At 47.6% G+C, this 20,914-nt stretch overlaps 1 protein-coding gene across 1 annotated transcript in view; it reads right to left on the bottom strand.

The window, feature by feature from the left end:
* The window catches only part of LOC121861553 (gamma-glutamyl hydrolase A-like), a 30,694-nt gene that overhangs the window by 2,163 nt on the left and 7,617 nt on the right, over positions 1-20,914 (bottom strand). The window contains exons 2-7 of the mRNA XM_042359423.1: positions 20,043-20,169; positions 19,083-19,133; positions 18,432-18,510; positions 17,630-17,780; positions 17,228-17,334; positions 45-282 (exon numbers count right to left, since the gene is read on the bottom strand). Coding sequence (XP_042215357.1) covers positions 45-282; positions 17,228-17,334; positions 17,630-17,780; positions 18,432-18,510; positions 19,083-19,133; positions 20,043-20,169 — 753 coding nt within the window. The remainder of the gene's footprint in view (positions 1-44; positions 283-17,227; positions 17,335-17,629; positions 17,781-18,431; positions 18,511-19,082; positions 19,134-20,042; positions 20,170-20,914) is intronic.

The following is a 20,914-nucleotide window of genomic DNA, read 5'->3' on the forward strand; positions in this document are numbered from 1 at the left end:
TTTCTGTCTCTGTCGGTCTTTCTCTCTCTATTGTCGAGACTCACCTTGCTCGACGAAGAAATTAGCTAAGGACTGAGACACCTCCAGGGATTTTAGATAGTGTGGAATAGCTGTGTGTGTTTTACTTGTACTCCACTCGAACTGGTTCTTCTCTGGGTGGAACTGAGAGCCATAGATGGGCAAGTCTTGATGTTCCATTAACGCCACGTACTCCCGCCCGTCACTGTCCCAACTGGTAGCTAGCAACTTGAACTCATCTGACAGTCCTGATGATTTGAAAACCTGGAACAAGAACAAATTATCGTAAATAAAGAGAGCCGTGGGTATGACGCCATTACTTATTAACTGTACGGTAAAAATGACCTTGGAGACAGATGTTGTGCTTCCTGTAGGTTATGTATCTATGCTACTGTGCCGAGTAGCAACCTTGTATAAAAGCTACTGTGCCGAGTAGCATCTATGTATATAATTACGTGGCAACACTGCACGTGTTATGTAGCAACATTGCCCCGAGGCTGCCATATGGCAAGGCAGTCTCAGTCTGACTTCGTGGGCCGTGCATGGCACACGCAAGTCACCACTTGTATTTCTCCTATCCTTTAATAAATGGACTTCAGTGTTACCCGGTGTTTCCCTACCCATCACTGCATTCTTCAGGGAACACTTGGAACCTCCATGGCGCAGTGAGTAGGATGTGTGGACTTACAAGTCTGTGAACAATGGACAGTTAGCCGGCGATGTGCGTGTCGACTCATAGTGTGTTGTGTTGTGTTTTGCCGCAACGTGCAGTGTTGCGCCGTCACAGTGCGTTGTAGTGACGGTGGCAGTGTTAGTGTCAGTGTATTAGTGTGTCTAGAGCTGAGAGTTGAGCATTGGCCTGTAATTTGTGGTACCCACGGAGCACGCAGGCGTACACCCTTCTCGTGTGACATCCGGGGAGGCACTAACGTTCTCAACCCCGCGGCGTCTCTAGCCACCGGCATTAAGGCCACCATGAAGTGCATATGCTGTCTCAGACACACACACACGCACGCACGCACTCACTCACGGACAGAACAGTGGACTCTATGCGTTATTTCTGCGCTGTTTATGTCATATATATATGTGGTTCGAGCTGTTGAGGCGCCACTTTATATACTAAACAGTGCAGTCCAAGCACACACTAAGATGGGCGGTAAGAAGGGACAACGTCAAGATGGGAGACACGACTCCCCACCACCTCCCCCTCCACCTCCAGTGACGGATATTGCCACAATTCTGAGGTGGATGGACGACCGGGACGAGCGACGCAGAGAGATGGAATTTCAGAGGGAGGAGATACGAAGAGAGGAGGAAAAGGCGTGCTTTGATGCAATATTGGCGACCCTGGCGCTAACCCACCCTCCCTCAATCGCGCACCAAGGCGCCAGTACCTTCCCTCCTCCACCACACCAGCATCCTCCAGATACTCTTGCTACTCCAACAGCTCCCAAGGCATCTGTTCAACCCCCACCCGCCCTCTCACCAGACGTCACGTTTCAGCTTTTTCGTGAGTGGAGGCGGCGTTGGACAGATTACTCCACGATGGTGGACCTTGACAGCATGCCTCCAAACAAACAGCTCATCCAACTGCGGATGTGTTTGTCGCTGGAGACCCAGAGAGTTTTGGAGCACATGTTGCAAGTACCTCCCGATTCTACCTCTTCAGTGACAGATGTGCTCGACCTTTTACAGGAGCACGTTAAAGGGCGGAATAACGAGGCTTTGCGTCGCCGCGCCTTCACCAGCTGCAAGCAGGCGGAGAACGAATCCTTTGACGACTTTTTTGTACGCTTGAAGAGTTTGTCAGAGGAGATCGACGTCTGCAAGGCGCACAGCCGGGAATGTGAGGAAGCCTGGATCAAGCACGGGATCTTGACAGGTGTCAGGTAGGAAGAGTTGGTGCAGCGACTCATCCCCCTGGACGCTTCCTCCACACTCCAGGTGGTAGTGACTGAATGTCGGTCATACGAGGCCACCAAGTCCGCCACCTCTGCCTTACGGGCCCCTCCTGCTGTGAGAGCAATCTCTCAGTACAAGAAGGGGAAGAAGGCGGCCAACATCGCGAAGGCTGCCACACGTTCTTCCACGCCTCCGCTTAGTGCTTCCTGTGGCAGTTGTGGAAAGCAGCACAGCCCCAAGACATGCCCGGCCGCCGACGCCCTGTATTGTGGATGTGACCATAGGGGCCACTGGTCTAACACAGACAGGTGCCCTGCACGAGGCTGTAAGTGTCAGGCCTGCGGTCGCTATGGACACTACGACAAGTGCTGCCGCCAACCCATGCCCAAAAGCCCGAGACGAGGAGGAAAGCAGCGCACTTCCCTCGGGGTGGTTCGCCTGCAGCCCCCTTCAGATGGCCCACGCAGCCCCAAGCAGCAGCTGAGTCACATCAGGAGGGTGGAATCGACCACACGCCCCAGGGCTACCCCTTCCCCTACCATCCGCGTCGCCGTCACACACGGTGATGTGTTGGGTCACATCGAGGTGATACTGGACACCGGCGCTGATACTACGGTGATAGGCCTGAAGCACCTCCAGAAACTGGGCCTCACCAAACGCGACCTGGGACCACCGCCGCAGCTGCAGTACTACAATGCTGACGGTTCCCAGATGCCAGATGCTGTGGGCTCCTTTCAAGCGGAGATCACTTATGGCGACAGGTCGTGTCACGGATGGATCGACGTGCAGCCTACTCTCGCTACACCCTTGTTGTCGTGGGACCACTGCAAGGAGTTAGGCGTGGTGCCCAGAGACTTACCTGAGCAGATCCCAGCTGCTCGGTACACTGCCAGCAGGGTGCGTGAATCGCCGAGCGATGCGCCTGGTGCTGCCGCACAGAGCGGCCCAGAACCTGGGTCCACTCCCGCCCCGCCTCCACCCAAGTCACGGCTGCTTCCTCTTCACAGCGAGACGTCTCCTTCAGCCGCAAGGGGCTACTTCCTGAAGGAGTACTCGGATGTGCTGGTGACGAAGGAGGCCCTACGGACCGCGCCACTGAAGGCTATGGCGGGTCCACCTATGAGGATACACCTGCGGGAAGATGGCCAACCGTTTGCCATACACACTCCCCGGTTGATCCCTCTCGCCTTCAGGGATTCAGTCAAGAAGGAACTGGATTCCATGGTGGCCCAGGGTGCCACCCTCTAGTCGCTGTGGCTAAGACTAACGGTGGTGTGCGAATTACTACCGACTTGTCCAAGCTTAACAGCCAGGTGTCCCGTCCCGCCCACCCTTCACCCACACCTTTTGCAGCTATACGGAGTGTGGATCCGAAGGTACGGCACTTCTCGACGATGGACGCCCTCTGTGGTTACTGGCAGATCCCACTGAAGAAGGAGGATCAGCCACTGACCACTTTAATCACGCCTTACGGACGCTTCCGCTACTGCCGTGGCCCTATGGGATTTGCTGCTACGGGGGACGCCTTCTGTCTCCGTGGTGACATGGCACTTCAAAGCGTGTCCAACTGCGTGAAGGTAGTGGATGACGTCCTCCTCTACGATGAGGACTACCTGACGCATCTTCGCCGCATCGACGAGGTACTGACCAGGTGTAGGACGCACGGCATCACTCTGAATGCCGAGAAGTTCGTCTTGGCCGCACCTGCAGTGTCTTTCTGCGGCTACCGACTCTCAAGGGATGGCATTGCTGCGGACCCGGAGAAAGTTCGCGCCATAGCGGACTTTGCAAAACCTGCCAACCTTACGGATCTCAGGTCTTTCATGGGCCTGGTGAACCAGCTGGCAGAATTTTCTCCTGACGTCTCCGCCGCTGCCGGGCCTCTCCGCCCCTGATGAGCCCCAAGAGGACTTTCACGTGGACCCCTGACCACGACCTCGCCTTTCATAAGGTGAAGGAGGCCCTGTCAAGTCCACCTATCCTCGCTACTTTCGACCCAGCGCTCCCCACCGTCCTCCAGACAGACGCCTCGCGCCTGTACGGGGTTGGTTACGCCCTTCTCCAGGATCACGGTGGAGGAAAGCACCAGCTCGTACAGTGTGGCTCTCGCTTCCTCACCGATGCTGAGTCTCGCTACGCTACCATCGAGCTGGAGCTGCTGGCAGCGGTATGGGCCTTATCGAAGATCAAATTTTACTTGATTGGCCTACAGCACTTCGACCTCATCACAGACCACAGGCCCTTGGTCCCCATTCTTAATCACTATTCGCTGGACTCCATCGAGAATGCCCGCCTTCAGCGCCTGAAGGAGAAGATTTTGGCCTTCGTCTTCACCGCGGCTTGGCGCGCAGGTAAGGAGTTGTGCATCCCGGATGCCCTCTCCCGCTCAGCACCGAGGCCGGTTTCTCCGTCAGCAACATCGTCACTTTGCAGGCCGTACAGTCCCTCGCCAGCACCCAGGCCTCAGTGTCGCCACCCGACAGCGATCTGGCCCTTGAGGAACTACGGACCGCGGCACGCGACGACCCCTCCTACACTCAGCTCTTGGAGAGTGTGAGGACTGGGTTCCCTCGCGACCGTTTTGACCTCCACAACGCCCTACGCCCGTATTGGAAGATACGTGAGGATCTCTACGCAGATGGGGACCTCGTCCTGTATGGTGCCCGTGTGGTCGTCCCTGCAGCTCTCCGTCGTCGCGTTCTGGCCTGCTTAAACGACAGCCATCGTGGAGCAGAGGCCACCAAGCGCCGCGCAAGGCAGGCTGTGTACTGGCCGGCATTGGCGCGGATATCGTCAATACGGTCCGTGCCTGTGAGCCGTGCCAGATCATGCAGCCCAGTCAACAGCAAGAGCCCCTCTTGTGCGACGACGAACCCACCAGGCCCTTCGAGTCCATGTCGGCTGATTTCTTCAGCACAGCTGGGAAACATTTCCTAGTTGTCGCCGACCGACTCTCTGGCTGGCCTGTGGTGGTAATCTGTGGCTCGGACACGATGTCCGCGGCCACCATTCGCCACTTCCGGCACCTCTTTCGTGACCTGGGCGTTCCCGTACGTCTGCGGACGGACGGTGGGCCACAGTTCACCAGCCGGGACTTCACAGGATTCCTGGAGCGTTGGGGAGTCCACCACATCGTGTCAACACCCCACTACCCACAGTCAAACGGCCATGCTGAGGCTGCGGTCAAGACAGTCAAGCACCCCATCCTCAAGGTGGCCCCTTCAGGCAACATAGACTGTGAGGCGTTTGACAAAGGACTCCTGGAGTTACATAATACTCCCACCCACACAGGACGCTCCCCTGCCCAGATCCTGTATGGTCACCCTCTCCGCTCTTGCGTTCCTGCACACGTCAAGGCCTTTGCGAAGGAGTGGCAGACCAGAGCCGAGAGCTGCGACCGCCGCGCCGCTTCACGTGCCTAGGACGCCAAGGCTCTGTATAACGACCGTGCCCGCCTTCTTCAGCCACTGGAGATTGGTGCCCTTGTCCGCATCCAGGACCCGACGACGACACGTTGGGACAAGGTGGGCATAGTGATGGGCGTCGACCGGTCGCGGGACTACAAGGTCAGGATGCCGAGCGGCCGTGTCTGGTGGAGGAACCGCCTCTTCCTCCGGCCAGTCCCACCCCCTGCTGCTGGCCCCCTGACCGAGGACGAGTCCCCTACACCTCACGAGGATCCGCCCCACAGTGCACCTCGACGCTCGGAGCGACTTAGGACTAAGAAATCCGCTTAAGACAAAGACTATGAGCGTGAAGGGGGGAGGGAGATGTAGGTTATGTATCTATGCTACTGTGCCGAGTAGCATCTATGTATATAATTACGTGGCAACACTGCACGTGTTATGTGGCAACATTGCCCCGAGGCTGCCATATGGCAAGGCAGTCTCAGTCTGACTTCGTGGGCCGTGCATGGCACACGCAAGTCACCACTTGTATTTCTCCTATCCTTTAATAAACGGACGTCAGTGTTACCCGGTGTTTCCCTACCCATCACTGCATTCTTCAGGGAACACTTGGAACCTCCACTTCCCACGAAACGTAAGATATTATGGGAAATTCTGTATTTTATTGTGATATCTTTATCTATGAGCTTATGTGGGTCGGAGTTTAAAACTCACACACATAAACACACACACACACACACATACACACACACACACACACACACACACACACACACTACTACTACTAATACTACTTTGCAGTCACTCTGAATCGAGTATGACGATCATTCAGCCATGATACAATGATACGAGTTATTAGGGCTGTCGCCTAGGCTGGTGAGTTTTAAGGTGATTAAAGAGGCCGATACGGGACCGGCAGAGTCGTTCACATTCATTGCACATGTGGAGGGCTGCATCTAGTGCGGGAGGAGGGGGGGGGCGCGGTGGCAGCATCTTTCCGGCGTTGGCGCTTGTTTGCCCCGGTTTGCAGTCGGACTAACTCGAAAGTATTGTCACCTTCTCGCGTGGTGCTCTTCCAAGCGTTACGATGTGGAGTACTCGACTCCCATGTGAGGGGGTCAATTTGGCACTGTTTCAGGTTTGTCTTAAGACAATCCTTATACCATTTAAATTGAGCGCCGGCGTTGTGTTTACTATTCGTTAGGTGACTGTAAAGTAACTGCTTTGGCAGTCTACTGTCGTCCATGCGGGTAACATGGCCAATCCAGCATAGTTGTTTATGGATAATGGTAGCCTCGGTGCTTCTACAGTTGGTGTCAGCAAGAATACTGGCATTTGTTCCCTTGTCTTCCCAGCGAACTCGGAGGATGGAACGTAGACTACGTTGGTGAAAGTTTTCAAATGCCTTGAGGTGCCTTATTTATGTGACCCATGTCTCACTGCCATATAGCAGGGAGTGAAGGACCACTGCTCGATATACGTGCAGCAATTTAGATTATTTCAGCTCCCTACAACTGAAGACACGGTTTCGAAGTCTGGCAAAGGCTTGAGATGCACATCTAATCTGATGCTGAATCTCTTCATCGATGTCTGTGGTGGTGGACAGGTGGGAGCCGAGATACCGAAAGTGGGTAACATTAGAGAGGGTATTACTGTTAAGCTAGACCAGGGGTCACCAAACTACGGCCCACGGGCCGGGTCCCAAGACCTTCCCCGGCTCGTGGTAGCTCCACCTACGCTCTGACGTTACCAGAGCTTTCGTTCTGGCTTGCAAGTATTGAACAGAATGATTATGCGGCCCGCGCTCATCATTCTTTCAGTTATCCGGCCCACTGTGAAAAAAGTTTGGTGACCCCTGAGCTAGACGGATGGTGGAGGCGTGTTTGAACCAGGGGCAGGTTGAAATAGAAGCTGAGTCTTGTGTACATTCACCTCAAGGCCGAAGTGTGCATACGCATCTGTTTAGGTGTTTAGGATCTCCTGTAGGTCGTTTACGGTGTGAGCAACAAGGGCGACATTGTCTGCATACTGAAGTTCAGTAATAGAAGCTGCCAACACCTTTGTTGTTGCCTGGAGTCGACTTATGTTGAAAAGACCCCCCTTCACCCGGTACTCGATGTTCACCCCGCCGGCTAAATTGGCACTGGCACAAGTAAGGAAGGCAGCCAAGAAAATGGAAAAGAGAGTTGGTGCCAGTACACACCCTTGTTTAACCCCTGTTTGGATGGGGAAGAACTCAGACTGTGTGCCCTTGTGCACGACACTGCCGTTCATGCCATCGTGGCGTTGCCTCATAATGGCGATGGATTCTGGTAGGCAGCCAAAACGGCTGAGGATCCACCAGAGGGCTTCCCTGTTGACACATGTCGAAGGCCTTGGTTAGGTCGATGAAAGCCATGTACAGGTCACGACAGTGTTCTCTGCACTTGCCTGTATCTGGCGGGCAGCAAAGATCATGTAAGTGGTGCCACGTGATGGTCTAAAGCCACATTGAGATTCTGGAAGGAAGTTTTCCGCCTCAGGAAGAATTCTGTTTAGGAGGACTCGGGCGATAATCTCGCCAGCTACAGAGAGCAGCGAGATCCCGCATTAGTTGCCACAGTCTGACCGGTCTCCTTTGTTCTGAAAAAATATTGATGATAGAGGTGTCTTTAAGAGCTTGGGGGATTTCCTCCCTTTCCCATATATTCTCCAGGAGAGAGTGGTGACGGCTTGTAAGCAGAGGTCCCCCTGCTTTATACACCTCGGCTGGGATTCCATCAGGCCCTGAGGCTTTGTTATTTTTCGTCTGTTTGATGGCAGTAGCTACCTCATCCAAGGATGGAGGATAGCTGAGGTGGGTCAGCTCTGGATGCTGAGGGACCTGCTGTGTAATCAGGACATCTACATCAGTGTTTTAGTTGAGCAGTGAAGCAGGCCTTCATCGTCTTTAAATATGGAGTTACTGTCGGATGAGCAGAGGCTGTGCCACGAGGGATTGGCCCATAAAATGTTTTAGTGCCATTGAAAAATTCTCGCATTTGTGCTGATCTGCAAATTTTGGTGTTTTACATGCTTTATTTTTAAACCAGTCGTTCTTTATATTACGAAGTTCACACAGGGCCGCCACTTTCATTTTGCGGAAGGTATCAGCTTTGGTCCTAGACTGAGGATTGTTCTGCCAGTCAGTTAAAGTAGCACGTTCATCATCGATGTGTACAATGATTACCGGGTCATTTTCATCAAACCAGTCCTGGTGTATTCTTTAGATCTGGCCGAGGGTCTCTCTGCAGGTTTTTGTCATGATAGTGTTGAGAATATCTCATTCTGCACTGGGATTTGCGTTGTTTGCTGTTGGGTTGTTTTTCAGCCCATGTTCGAGCTGTCTCTGAAAGTATGTGCTACCGCTGGATCTTCCAGACGCTTAGTGTTAAAGCCTCTTCTGGAGGCTTGTTGCCTTCGCCGGTTTGGGGCGACGTGAAGTGAGAGCTTGGCCCTGACGAGCCGTTGATTAGTGTCACAGTGGTCTGAGCCACGCATGGCACGGGTGATGCGGACATCTCGGCGATCTCTTTTTCTGACACACACACACACACACACACACACACACACACACAGCTCGGATAGAAAGACTTATGCAGCAGAGAGACAGCGTTATCTCATTGACCACAACCGCTGCAGGTCCCTTCGCAACCAAATCATCTGTGAAATAAGCACTGCAAAGAAGTCCCACTACCCAAATATAGTTCCAACACCTGAAGCAGACAACCATCAGTCAGTGGTATGGTAAGCTTATGGACCTCTGTGGACTAAACAATAAGACACACCCCCTCCCCTTTCCTTAGCCATCTCACTAACGGTAACGCAGCTGAGCAATCAAACAACCATTTCTCAACTATTTGGTAGACGCTCCCCGGCTTGACCCAAGTCAACGAGCCCCACAATCCTTAAATGAACTACGGCCCATTGCTATCATTCCAACACCCAGCTTAATCTGCAATTTGGCAATATGAAAACTTCCTCTACCACTCACTGCCTTGTCACCTTTCTCGACTACACACACTGCCATCTGGAAAAACGAAAGACGTCTGTGGCTGTCGCCTTCATTGACTTTACCAAAGCATTCGACCTAGTCGACCACAATTTAATCATCAACAAAGCTATCGACCTAGGGGTTTCGAAGAAGTCTTATACCATGGCTTACAGACTTCCTTAGTGGCCGATGCCAAGCCGTACGCCAAGCCGTATGCTGGAAATATGTCGACGACTCCACCAGTTGGATCAGAGTAAACAACTCGGCTACCGACTCTACCGCCCTCCAGGATATATTAAACAGTTTCCAAAATTGGACCACCGACAACCATGTCACTATCAACCAAACCAAGACCATGGCTATGCACATCAACCTCTCCTCCGACCTTGCCCCACCTCCCTCCATTACTTTGGGCCCCAACACACTCGAGGCTGTGAACTCCACTAAGCTCCTCGGCGTCACTGCAGATAACAAACTAAATTGGAGAACACACGTCAGTACAGTTGTCAAATCCTCCAGTTTTCGTCCCTACCTCCTCCGCCGACTCAAGTCTCTTGGAGTTCCTGCACCCGAGCTCCTCAGTGTTTAATCAACATTCATATTTCCCAAACTCACTTATGCCTCCCCTGCCTGGTCTTCCTCCCTAAATGCCACACAACGGAAACCCCTAGAAAAAGTGCAGAAGAGGGCATGCAAGATTATTATCTCCACTACTCCACATATCAGGAAGCGCTCAACACACTGATCCTCTCGGCTTTCACTGATTATCACCATGATCTCATCTGTAAATTTGGTGAGAAGCTTCTGCACCCTCCCGGAAACCGGCTCCTACTTCCACCCGAAATCCCTCGTCCGCGAATTACTGTTCGCCACCACAACCGCATTCAGCCCATACAAACACGTACTGGTTACTATAAGAACAGTCTAGTCCCAACTATTGTACAACTTGCCAACAACTCGTAATCAACCAGTGTGGTTCACTCCCAGCCAATCTTACCTTTTTGCACTGTCACTATGTTGAAATGCCCTGGAGTATAACCTCCTCCCACATCTAGTTGTTAAGTATCATATTTGTATCACTTATGTTACTTGTATAATATTTGTCAATCAAGTGACCCATTCCCTCATTAAGTAACTATATATTTTCAGCCTTCTAGCTGCCACGCTCTTTCAATAAACAGTTAATAAATTACTATTATTATTATTATTATTATTATTATTATTATTATTATTATTATTATTATTATTATTATTATTATTATTATTATTATTATTATTATTATTATTATTATTATTATTATTATTATTATTATTATTATTATTATTATACTTCTACTTACTGCAACTTTGCTGTCATTCGGAATCAAGTATGACGATCATCCAGCTGTTAAGGATGTCAACTTCGTTGGTGAGCTCCGAGGTGACTCGAGAGGCCGTTGCACGTGTGGAAGGCAGCGTCTTACCGGCGCTGGCGCACGTGTGACTCGGTATGCAGTCGAGCTAAGTCGAAAGTATTGACACCTTCTCGTGTGGTGCTCCTCCAAGCGCTACGATAAGTCCTGATAGCTTGGAAGAGTGGTGGATGTATGGTTGAACCAGGGGCAGGCTGAGAGAGAATCTGAGTCTTACGTGCATTCACCTCAAGGCCGAAGTGTTCATACGCATCTGCGTAGGAGTTCACGATTTCCTGTAAGTCGCATTCAGTATGAACGATGTTGAAAAGACCCTTCATCCGGTAGTGGATATCTACCCACCGGCTAAATTGGCACTGGCACGAGTAAGGAAGGAAGGCAGCCAAGAAAATGGATGAGAGAGTTGGTGCCACTACACATCCTGAGTTTACCCCCGTTTGGATTGGGAAGAACTCAGACTGGGTGCCATTGTGCAGGACACTGCCGTTCATGCCATCATGGAGTTACCTTACAATGGCAATGAATTTTGGTGGGCAGCCAAAATGACTGGGGTTACTCCAGAGGGCTTCCTGTATCTGGCGGGCAGCAAAGATCGTGTCAGTGGTGCTACGTGATGGTGTAAAGTCACATTGGGATTCTGTGAGGAAGTTTTTCACCTCAAGAAGAAGTCTGAGATTCAGCGGTAGTTGTCACAGTCTGACAGGTCTCCTTTGTTCTTATAAATATTGACAATCTAGGTTTCTTTAAGATCTTGGGCGATTTGCTCCTTTTCTCCAGGAGAGAATGGAGACGGTTGGTAATCAGAGGACTTTCTGATTTATCTACTTCTAACCCCTCACACTATTCATACTGAATCGGTCTTCTGATCACAACCTTATTTCTATTAAATCAAAGTGGGCACGACCACCTCTCCCACCCCCCTCTAAACGTCAACTATGGTTCACCCCATCCCGAAGACGGGTGACCATTCTAATCCCTCTAACTATCGCCCCATTGCCCTAACTTCATCCCTCTCTAAGATTTTGAAACTATCTTGAACTCCCATTTTCTCAGTCACCTTCAACGCCCTTTCTCTTTTGTCGGATCACCAGTATGGCTTTCGCCAGGCGAGATCGACTGGTGATCTGCTCTCCTACTGCACCCATCTGTGGTCATGCTCTCTTTGGGATTATGGGGAAAATTTCGTCGTGGTCCTCAACATCTCCAAAGCATTTGACAGGGTATGGTACAAGTTTTTGCTCTCTAAACTTCCCTCTTTTGGTTTCTCTCTCCCACTTTGTTTTCTCATCTCTAGCTTCCTTGAGAACCGATCCATGGCAGTTGTTGTCGAGGGATCGATCTCTATCTCTTTCTCTACCAGTAGTGGTGTCCCACAGAGTTCTGTTCTTTCACCTACTCTCTTCCTTCTTTTTATCAATGATTTACTTCACACTACAACTAATTCTATCCATTCTGACGCTGATGATTCTACTCTTCACTCTTCTTCACATTTTCCCCTTCCTCCTAACTCTCAAACTAGATCTGTTTCTAGAACTGATTTCATTACTTCTATCAATGCGGATCTGTGCAGCATCTCTGAATGGGGAGGTAGAAACTTGGTTAAGTTCAATAGTAATAAAACTCAATATTTACCAATAACAAATTCTGAAATAAATATGTTAGGCCTCACCATTTCCTCCAATATGTCCTGGAAATCACACATCCTTAGTATAACTAAAGCTGCCTCCCGAAAGTTGGGAATGCTGTACAGATGCCGTAGCTACTTCACTCCTGAGCAGTTGCTCCAAGTATATATATCTGGGGTGGCTCTTCTTCTGTCCAACTATAAGATGGGTGGAATCAAAGGCATTTCATCTTATTAACTCTCCTCCTTTAGTCGAAAATTTCTTTTCCCTTTCTCTTCGCCGCAAAGTTGCTTCACTCTCTCTCTTTTACAGGTACTTTAACGGGCAATGTTCGGTGGATTTGGCATCCTGTGTACCGCCGGCAAGGCCGTGGCTCGTAGCACACGTCTTGCCCGCGGTGCCCACCGTTTCTCTGTGGATGTCGGTCACACGAGAATAACCCGTTATAGTACCTCCTTCTTTCCTCACACAGCCAAACTGTGGAATGCTCTGCCTTCTTCTGTGTTTCCATACTTATACAAGTTGTCTCACTTTAAAAAGCTGGTTTTCCGGCATCTTCGTGGTGTAGATTAACACAATATAACCTTTTTCTTCTCTATTTTCAATTTCGTTCTGTTCTTTTTTCGCCCCCCCCCCCCCCCAGGCCCCGATGTGGGTCGTTTGACCTGTGCCCGGGTGAGATAATTCCCGTAAAAAAAAAAAAAACCTGGGCCAGGATTCCATCAGGCCCTATGGCTTTGCTATTTTTCATCTGCTTGATGGCAGTAGCTACCTCATCCAGGGATGGGGCATAGCTGAGGTGGGTCAGCTCTGGGTGCTGAGGAACTTGCTGGTTAGTCAGGACATCCACATCGGTGTTTCGGTTGGGCAGCGAATGGTAGTGCTCTTTCCATTGCTGACTGATGCTTCCTTCATCTTTAATTTGGGAGTTACCATCGGATGAAAGGAGGGGAGCAACACCATGAGAAGTTGGGCCATATATTGTTTTAGCGGAATTGAAAAATTCACGCATCTTGTGTTGATCCGCAAATTTTTGCATTTCACAGGTTAAATTTGCGAGAGGTTTGGTTTATATTCCCGTCCAATGATTGTTGGAACAGTGTTGTTCAGTGTTGGGTTTGTTCTCTGTGTCTGAAGCAGGTGTTGCTCATGGGTAGTCCGAACCGAGTCATAGTGCGGGGTGTAACCGTACGGCTGGTCACTTGGCTCCCTTCCTCTGACCCAGTTGGTCGTCTGCTACCCGTGAGTATTCCATATTATTTATTATCGTTTTTGGTTTATTGTTTCAATGGTTTTATTTGTGTTTTAAGGGTGTTTTGTGTAATCGGTTTGTTAATTACAATATATGTACAACTTAGTGAGTATGAATTGTGCAAATATAATAGCATGTTAACCGTTACCACTAAAATAATTAGACAATATTCTAAATGTACTCTATTGTTGCAGTTTTTATATTCATGGTCACGTTGGTGTAAACTGCTGCACTCCTAGCCTTCGATGTCAGCACGCCAGCTAGGATACTGTCAGCCCTAGCCTCTGTGCTGTTCCTCTCGGGTCCATTATCAAGTACCTGTGCCGGTTAAGAGGATACTCCTGTGCCTTTGTTGATGAGAAGACACATATTTACCGTGTTGCCTTCCAAGACCCTATCTTTCACATCTACTGTAGTGTCTACACTCTCGACATTTGTTCTGACCGGCGGTCCGGCACCTCCATACCACCTATGTTGCTCTGTACTGTTATCATACCGATGATCAATGTAAATACTTGTAAATAAACGATTTTTTTTACAAATATCAATAATCTTGTTCACTATCCTTGATGAAAGTGAGAGTGTTCCACCTGACAATAATCTTTAAGAGAACCCGAGGGCGTTAACATCTAAACCCTCGACAGTATTTTCCAACCATTCATTCATTAGTTTGCGAAGTTCGCCCTGGACCGCCATTTTCATCTCGTGGAAGGTATCAGATTTGGCCTGAGACTGAGGGTTGTTCTACTAGTCAGTGAGAGCAGCACGTGTACTATTGATAAGTACTTCAATTTCCGGGTCATTTTCATCAAATCAATCCTGGTGTTTTCTTTTGATTTGGCCGAAAGTCTCCTTGCTGGTTTTTATGATGACAGCTTTGATAGGACCCCATTCGGCTCTGGTATTATGGATGTTTGTAGTTGGGCTGTTTATCAGCTCTTCATTGAGCTTCTCTCAGAAAGCATGTGCCAGCGTTGGATCCTCCAGTCACTTGGTGTTAAACCCTCTTCAAGAGGCTTGTTTCCTTTGCCGTTATGGGTTGACACGAAGGGAGAGTTTGACTTTAATGAGCCGATGATAAGTGTCACAGTGGTCTGAGCCATGCATGGCTCGGGTGATGAGGACATCTCAGTAATCTCTTTCTCTAACAATGATGTAGTCAATGAAATGCCAATGTTTGGATCGTGGGTGTTGCCAAGATCACATGAACTTGTCGGCCTGCCTAAACAAGGTATTAATGATAGTGAAGTTGTGTGCGGCACACTTGCTGAGGAGGAGTAGGCTGTTGGGATTACACTTGTCTACTCTGTTTTTCCCTATGGTTCCCTGCCATATGTCAGCATCTGTGCCAACTCGGGCATTGAAGCCACCAAGCATCACAACCTTATCTTCTCTGGGAATAGAGGTTAGCACGCTGTCGAGGTCCGCATAAAAGGCCTCCTTGATGTCATCCTCCGCACCCAGTGTTAGAGCATATGGACTGATGAAGAAGGCATGACGTGAGTGATTCAGTGGAACTCGGAGCGCCATGAGGCGCTTGTTGATCGCAACAGGCATTTCAGTTAGCCTATGTAGGATGGAATGGCGAATGGCAAAGCCAACTCCGTAAATGCATTCCTCTCCGTAGCAGGTTTACTCTTCCAGAAGAAGATTTAGCCGGACCCCGTTCTGTGAGTTGACCCTCGTCTGGGAGCCAGTACTCACTAATGGCTGCTATGTCGATGTTATACCTAGACATCATATTTATAAAGTTTCGTAGTTGGTGTTGCTGCAGCTGCGAAGAAAGTAGTTTTAGTTTTGCTTGAAAGCCGTAACACCATTAATCATGTCAACTATAGTTTTATCTTTCCCAAGCAGATCTAAATTTAACAGCATAGCAGTCATGTCAACTAAAAAAGCTAAATCTAACAGCCACACTTCGTTGTGATCAGAAGGCCAAACTTTCGAGGCCAAAAAAGAAGTTAGGAAATCTATCATCACTCCTGCACAGGGCAATGAACCCACTGATTCGGCCAACCATTGCAGGTGCTCCATCAGTTGTTATAGATACGAGCTTACTCACTGGCAACTGTGTACTACTAACAAAATCACTGTCTGAAATATATCTTCATCCCGAGTTTTTCCTTTTAATGGTAAAATTTTCATCAGTTCCTCTTTGGTACTCATGTCTTTAAACACCATTCTAATGATTGCATTATGCATTTGCATAATTGTGATGCATCGACCACATCAGTAGACTCATCCTATTGTAATGAAAACAACACACACTCACGTATGTCTTTTTTTCAGTTGTTCACCCAAATCCTCAGTCACAGCGCCTCATGACAGTTTTTCTTGATAACTGAACAGCCTTATTAGAAGACAGTATCTCAGACTTATTCTTGAAATTTTGAAACAACGAATCTGCTGCTTCTAAAACGGCCTCTTTAAATATTTCTTCATCTTGAAATGATTTTTTTTTATGCTTTGTAAGTACTCGACTCACCCTGAATGATGCAGTGGTTGCTACCTTTGATTTTTAGCTCGCGCCGGTAAATAGAGTTCGTTGTGCAGTAAGCTGTGATTTCAGTTCATGAACTTTCCTCTTTCGTAGGTCACTTTGGGTGGGAAATCATTATCATAATTCTTGTGAAAACTTTTGGAATGCCTTTAAAGATTTCCTTTCTTAGATAGAGCTGGAGACGCAGGGCAGATCAGACAGACACACACACTTCAAATTATTCATGGTAAAAAATATTCTTCTTCACATTCATTGTGAAAATGGTATATTTAGTCTTTTTAGAACTTGGTCCAGAACTCAATTTTGGTTCAGTTGGTGGCCAATAACATGTATTTTGAAAATAAAAGGTCCGACGTGAATACGAGAATTACTTTTTCCACTACTTTTCCTACTTGAATATGAGAATTAATAACCGTAACAGCGTAACGTTTTTAACTTCTTTTTTGTCCTAAGAAATTGTCGCCGGCTAGCGTGAACAGTTCTGACTACTCTAGGGTTGCGGCGAGAACTGTTGCTAAGCTAAAGAGTCAGTAATTCTCGTAATCACCCAAGACTTTTCCATAACTAGAGACAGCACCTCACAATTCCAAGTATTGCAGATGACTGAAAATCACTGCATTGTTGGTGACAAGTGTGTAGGCTCGCTGGGCAAGGTTGCCAAATATGATTCTCTCTCTTTACTTTTGACAAGACTCTTCAATACTGAGTCGACTTTTTCATTACCAAATTCATTAATACAAGGTTTAACGTGTATTTGTAAACTTATAAAAGCAAATACATGCTTAGCTTAAGCCTGCAACTGATGACAACTTGCTGATCAGTTTCGTCACCAGGAACCAGCCAACACCTGATCGTATGAACGCAAACACTTCCTATCAGGTTCCGCCATATACAGCATGGCACAGTCGAAGTTTTTCTATATGTATCGTTCTGATGTGTCCATAATGATAATCTATTCCCAGAAAGAATCTAAACACAAATAATATCCATAATGATTATGAGCAAAATTTTAATATAATTTTTGTATGGCAGCTGGTCATTAAGTTTAACTGTCATGCGATCGACGGGTTGGCCACCCCTGCTCTACAGAGTCTCTTACCTCGGGGGTGATACAATGATGGTGGAAGTTGACGGTGACGTTGAGGGTCCTAAGTGAGTTGACGCTGTCCTCTGGCAATTGGCTGAAGATTCTTGAGTCTAGGTAACCTGTCAGGTGAGTTCAGGTGCGTGAAGATTAGGTTAGGTTAGGTTATGTTAGGTTAGGTTACGTTATGTTATGTTATGTCAGGTTAAGTTAGGTTAAATTAGGTTAGGTTTGGTTTACATAAGGTAATTAATTATCAGGTAAAATAAGAAGCGACATCATATCTTTAGGTAGTTCATTGTTACCTGTGAAACAATACAGTATTCCCAAATTGTCGTGAAGGTAACAAGTTTGTTGATCAGAACACGAAACTATTATACCATTGCCGTAGTTCCAAAGGTGTGTGTCGTCACGTACCGTCCTGCAGGTTGAGGGGGTCAGCCTTGTTGTTAGCGTTGCAGGCGGTTAGTAAGTTGACGTAATTGGCTCCCAGGTAGGTCAACATCTCGAAACCCAGACAGGTCCCCCACAGTGGCACGTAGATTCCCTTCGAGTTGAGCTCTTTTACCTAAGGAGGTGTGTTAGTTTCTTTGAGTCGGTCTCCAGTACCAGAAGAATGATAAGCAAACACAAGGGGATGAGCTGCTTCTTAACCTAACCTAACCTAACCTAACCTAATCTAACCTGAACAATTCACACTTAATCACCTAAATAGACTTAATAATTATCTGGGAAAGAGATGGACTGATTGCGATGAAACCTACTTTTTGGGGGTTTGAATGATAACCAAGAAACAAACAGCAAACTTGGAGGGCACACGACTCACACCCACAACGTTCATGCCAAAATATTATCAAATTCAGGTAAACCAGCATTCATTTTTCTCAACAGGTGAAATAAGTGAACAATCGACAATAAATTCCTTCCATTCGTAGAGTATAGCGTCTTAGTCTCTGATGCTGAACGAAGCCGCAGGGTGGATGGACATCAGGGGCTCATATCCAGCAAGAAACTGTCTCATTGTCACCATACATCCACTAATACTCTTCATAGTACAGTACCTTTTATTGATGATAGCCTGCAGGAACACTCAGACAAATATTCTGGTATACTGTAGCCTTAAGACGAGAGAGAGAGAGAGAGAGAGAGAGAGAGAGAGAGAGAGAGAGAGAGAGAGAGAGAGAGAGAGAGAGAGAGAGGTTGGTAAAGAAATACTCACTAGGTCATATATCTTCTGACCCGCGGCACCGTAGCCACTAGTGTTGGTAATGGACACACCGCCCCCGGGGAAGAGGAACCTGTAGGGTGAAGAGGAGAGACGGAACGAGAGGTGAGTAGTGTCTTCTGCAACAAGTCGCTCAAGGCAGGTCACACACAACGGGTCATTCAGGACAAGTCAAACAGAACAGGTTATTCAGGGCTGTTCATATACAACAGGTCAGTCAGGACAGATCATACAGAACAGGTCACTCAGGACAGGTCATACAGAACAGGTCACTCAGGGCTGGTCATATACAGTACAACAGGTCACTCAGGACACTTCATACACAACAGGTCACTAACGACAGTCCATACATAGCAGGTCACTCAGAACAGATCAAACACAACAGGTCACTCAGGGCTGGTCATAACAACAGGTCAGTCTGGACAGGTCATATAAAGCAGGTCATTCAGGACAGGTCATACAGAACAGGTCATTCAGGACAGGTCATACAGAACAGATTCACTCAGGACAGGTCATCCACAATAGGTCATTCAGGACAGATCATACTCAACAGGTCACATACAACAGATTACTCACTACAGGTCACTCAGGGTAGGTCACTCACAACAGGTCACACCAACAGGTCACTCACAACAGGTCACTCACCCGTTGAGAGAATGAACAAGGTTCTCATAGTAGGCGTCATCCTGGTGGGTTCTGTTACAAGGGAGAGAGAAGAGACATGAAACTAATCAGTTCACCTGAAGATTAACCCCCTCGGTTAGATTAGGCTACTGTAGGCAAGTTAAGTTACATTGGGTTACGCTTAGTTATGTGAGAGAAGGTTATATTAGGTTAGTGTTAGGATGGTTAATATTCGGGTGAAATGAGCTGGGGTGTCTAATCTTCAGGTGATCATAATTATTTTCCATTCTTCAGTTAAATTATCGTAATTAAGAAATGTGTTTTATCCTTTAAAACACATGTACAGTATGTTAACTTATATCCCCTAAAAGGTATTTCAGCTAGAGTTTTATTAACATTCCATTGTTAAGAATATATCTCATTTAGTCAGAAAATATTGATAATTTGTCAACAGTGCTTTGATAAATATTACTATTATTTATTATTATTATTATTATTATTATTATTATTATTATTATTATTATTATTATTATTATTATTATTATTATTATTATTATTATTATCATTATTATTTTTATTATTATCATTACTATTATTCGTAGACTTTTTATTATTATTTATTATTATTATTATTACTACTATTATTACTTTTTACTATTATTTATTATTATTATTATTATTATTATTATTATTATTATTACTATTATTTATTATTATTATTATTATTATTACTTTTATTATTATTTATTATTATTATTATTATTATTATTATTATTATTATTTTTATTATTATTATTATTATTAATTCTATTATTACTTTTTACTATTTTAACTGTCACTGATAGGGTGTGGATAAGGATTGGAAGAGGTAGGGATGGTAAGGTGGTAGGGGAGGTAAGGGTGAGGGTATGGGGGCAGGGATAGGGGTTGGAATCGGTAGGGATGAGGGTAGTAGGGGTGGGAAAGGATATGTCGACGTACAGGACTGGTACCACCCTGGCCCCGGCACTCTCCAGGTACTTGACGTAAGAGGCAGCGATAAAGCCAGTGTAGTTCTTGTCGACCAGGCCAGAGAGGAGGCTGTCGGAAGGAGCCTGGGAGAGGACGCCTGTGAGAGGAGAACATGTTGGTGAGTGGTGAGGCAGAGTTATGTTACCCTCCTGCTACAGTGTGTGCGTGTGTGTGTGTGTGTGTGTGTGTTCGTTCGCACACAGGTTGGTAAAATGCGTTTAGTGTGGCAGCACTGCTTGCTTCTTCTCGTTTTCAATAACCGCCGCTGGCTAGCCCTCGTGGTGACCTTGCTTAAGTCTCCCCCTGCCATTACACAGCCTTTTCATCTTCAAGACTCCTACTGTGCCTCCTCGTGGCAACACACGATAACTGGGTGCCTCGTGGACCCAGGCTAGACCAACAGGGGATCTCGGAGTAGCAGTGGGCCCCAAAGGGACAGCGCATAGGCCCATTTGCATTTGGACACGTCCTGGCGCCTACCAACCATTGCCCTGCTGCCTTGCGGATTAACCTTGGTAGGGAGTAAACCCCGAACGTAACTCTGCAGTGGAGCCCCACATCGGGCAGACAAGCTTACAGAGCTCCAACAAGACCCCAATGGCGGTATAGGCAGAAGAGGTTATCACCATGGGAACCCAACGACTACACCGTTGGACAAAGGCAATGCATGATGGACAGGCTACTAAGGCGAAGCCCAAAAAGCTGGATTATCGGCAGTCCATTGCAACTCTCCCTTTCCCCAGTGGTTGCAACATTTGCACCACTGGATCAGGAAAAAGATAAGATGAGCCAAGATGAGTGGTTGCAGCCGGTGCTCCTGCCTCGCCACATAAATCAACTCA

Source organism: Homarus americanus, unplaced genomic scaffold (assembly GCF_018991925.1).
Source record: "Homarus americanus isolate GMGI-L3 unplaced genomic scaffold, GMGI_Hamer_2.0 scaffold24260, whole genome shotgun sequence".
Taxonomy (NCBI): Eukaryota; Metazoa; Arthropoda; class Malacostraca; order Decapoda; family Nephropidae; genus Homarus; species Homarus americanus.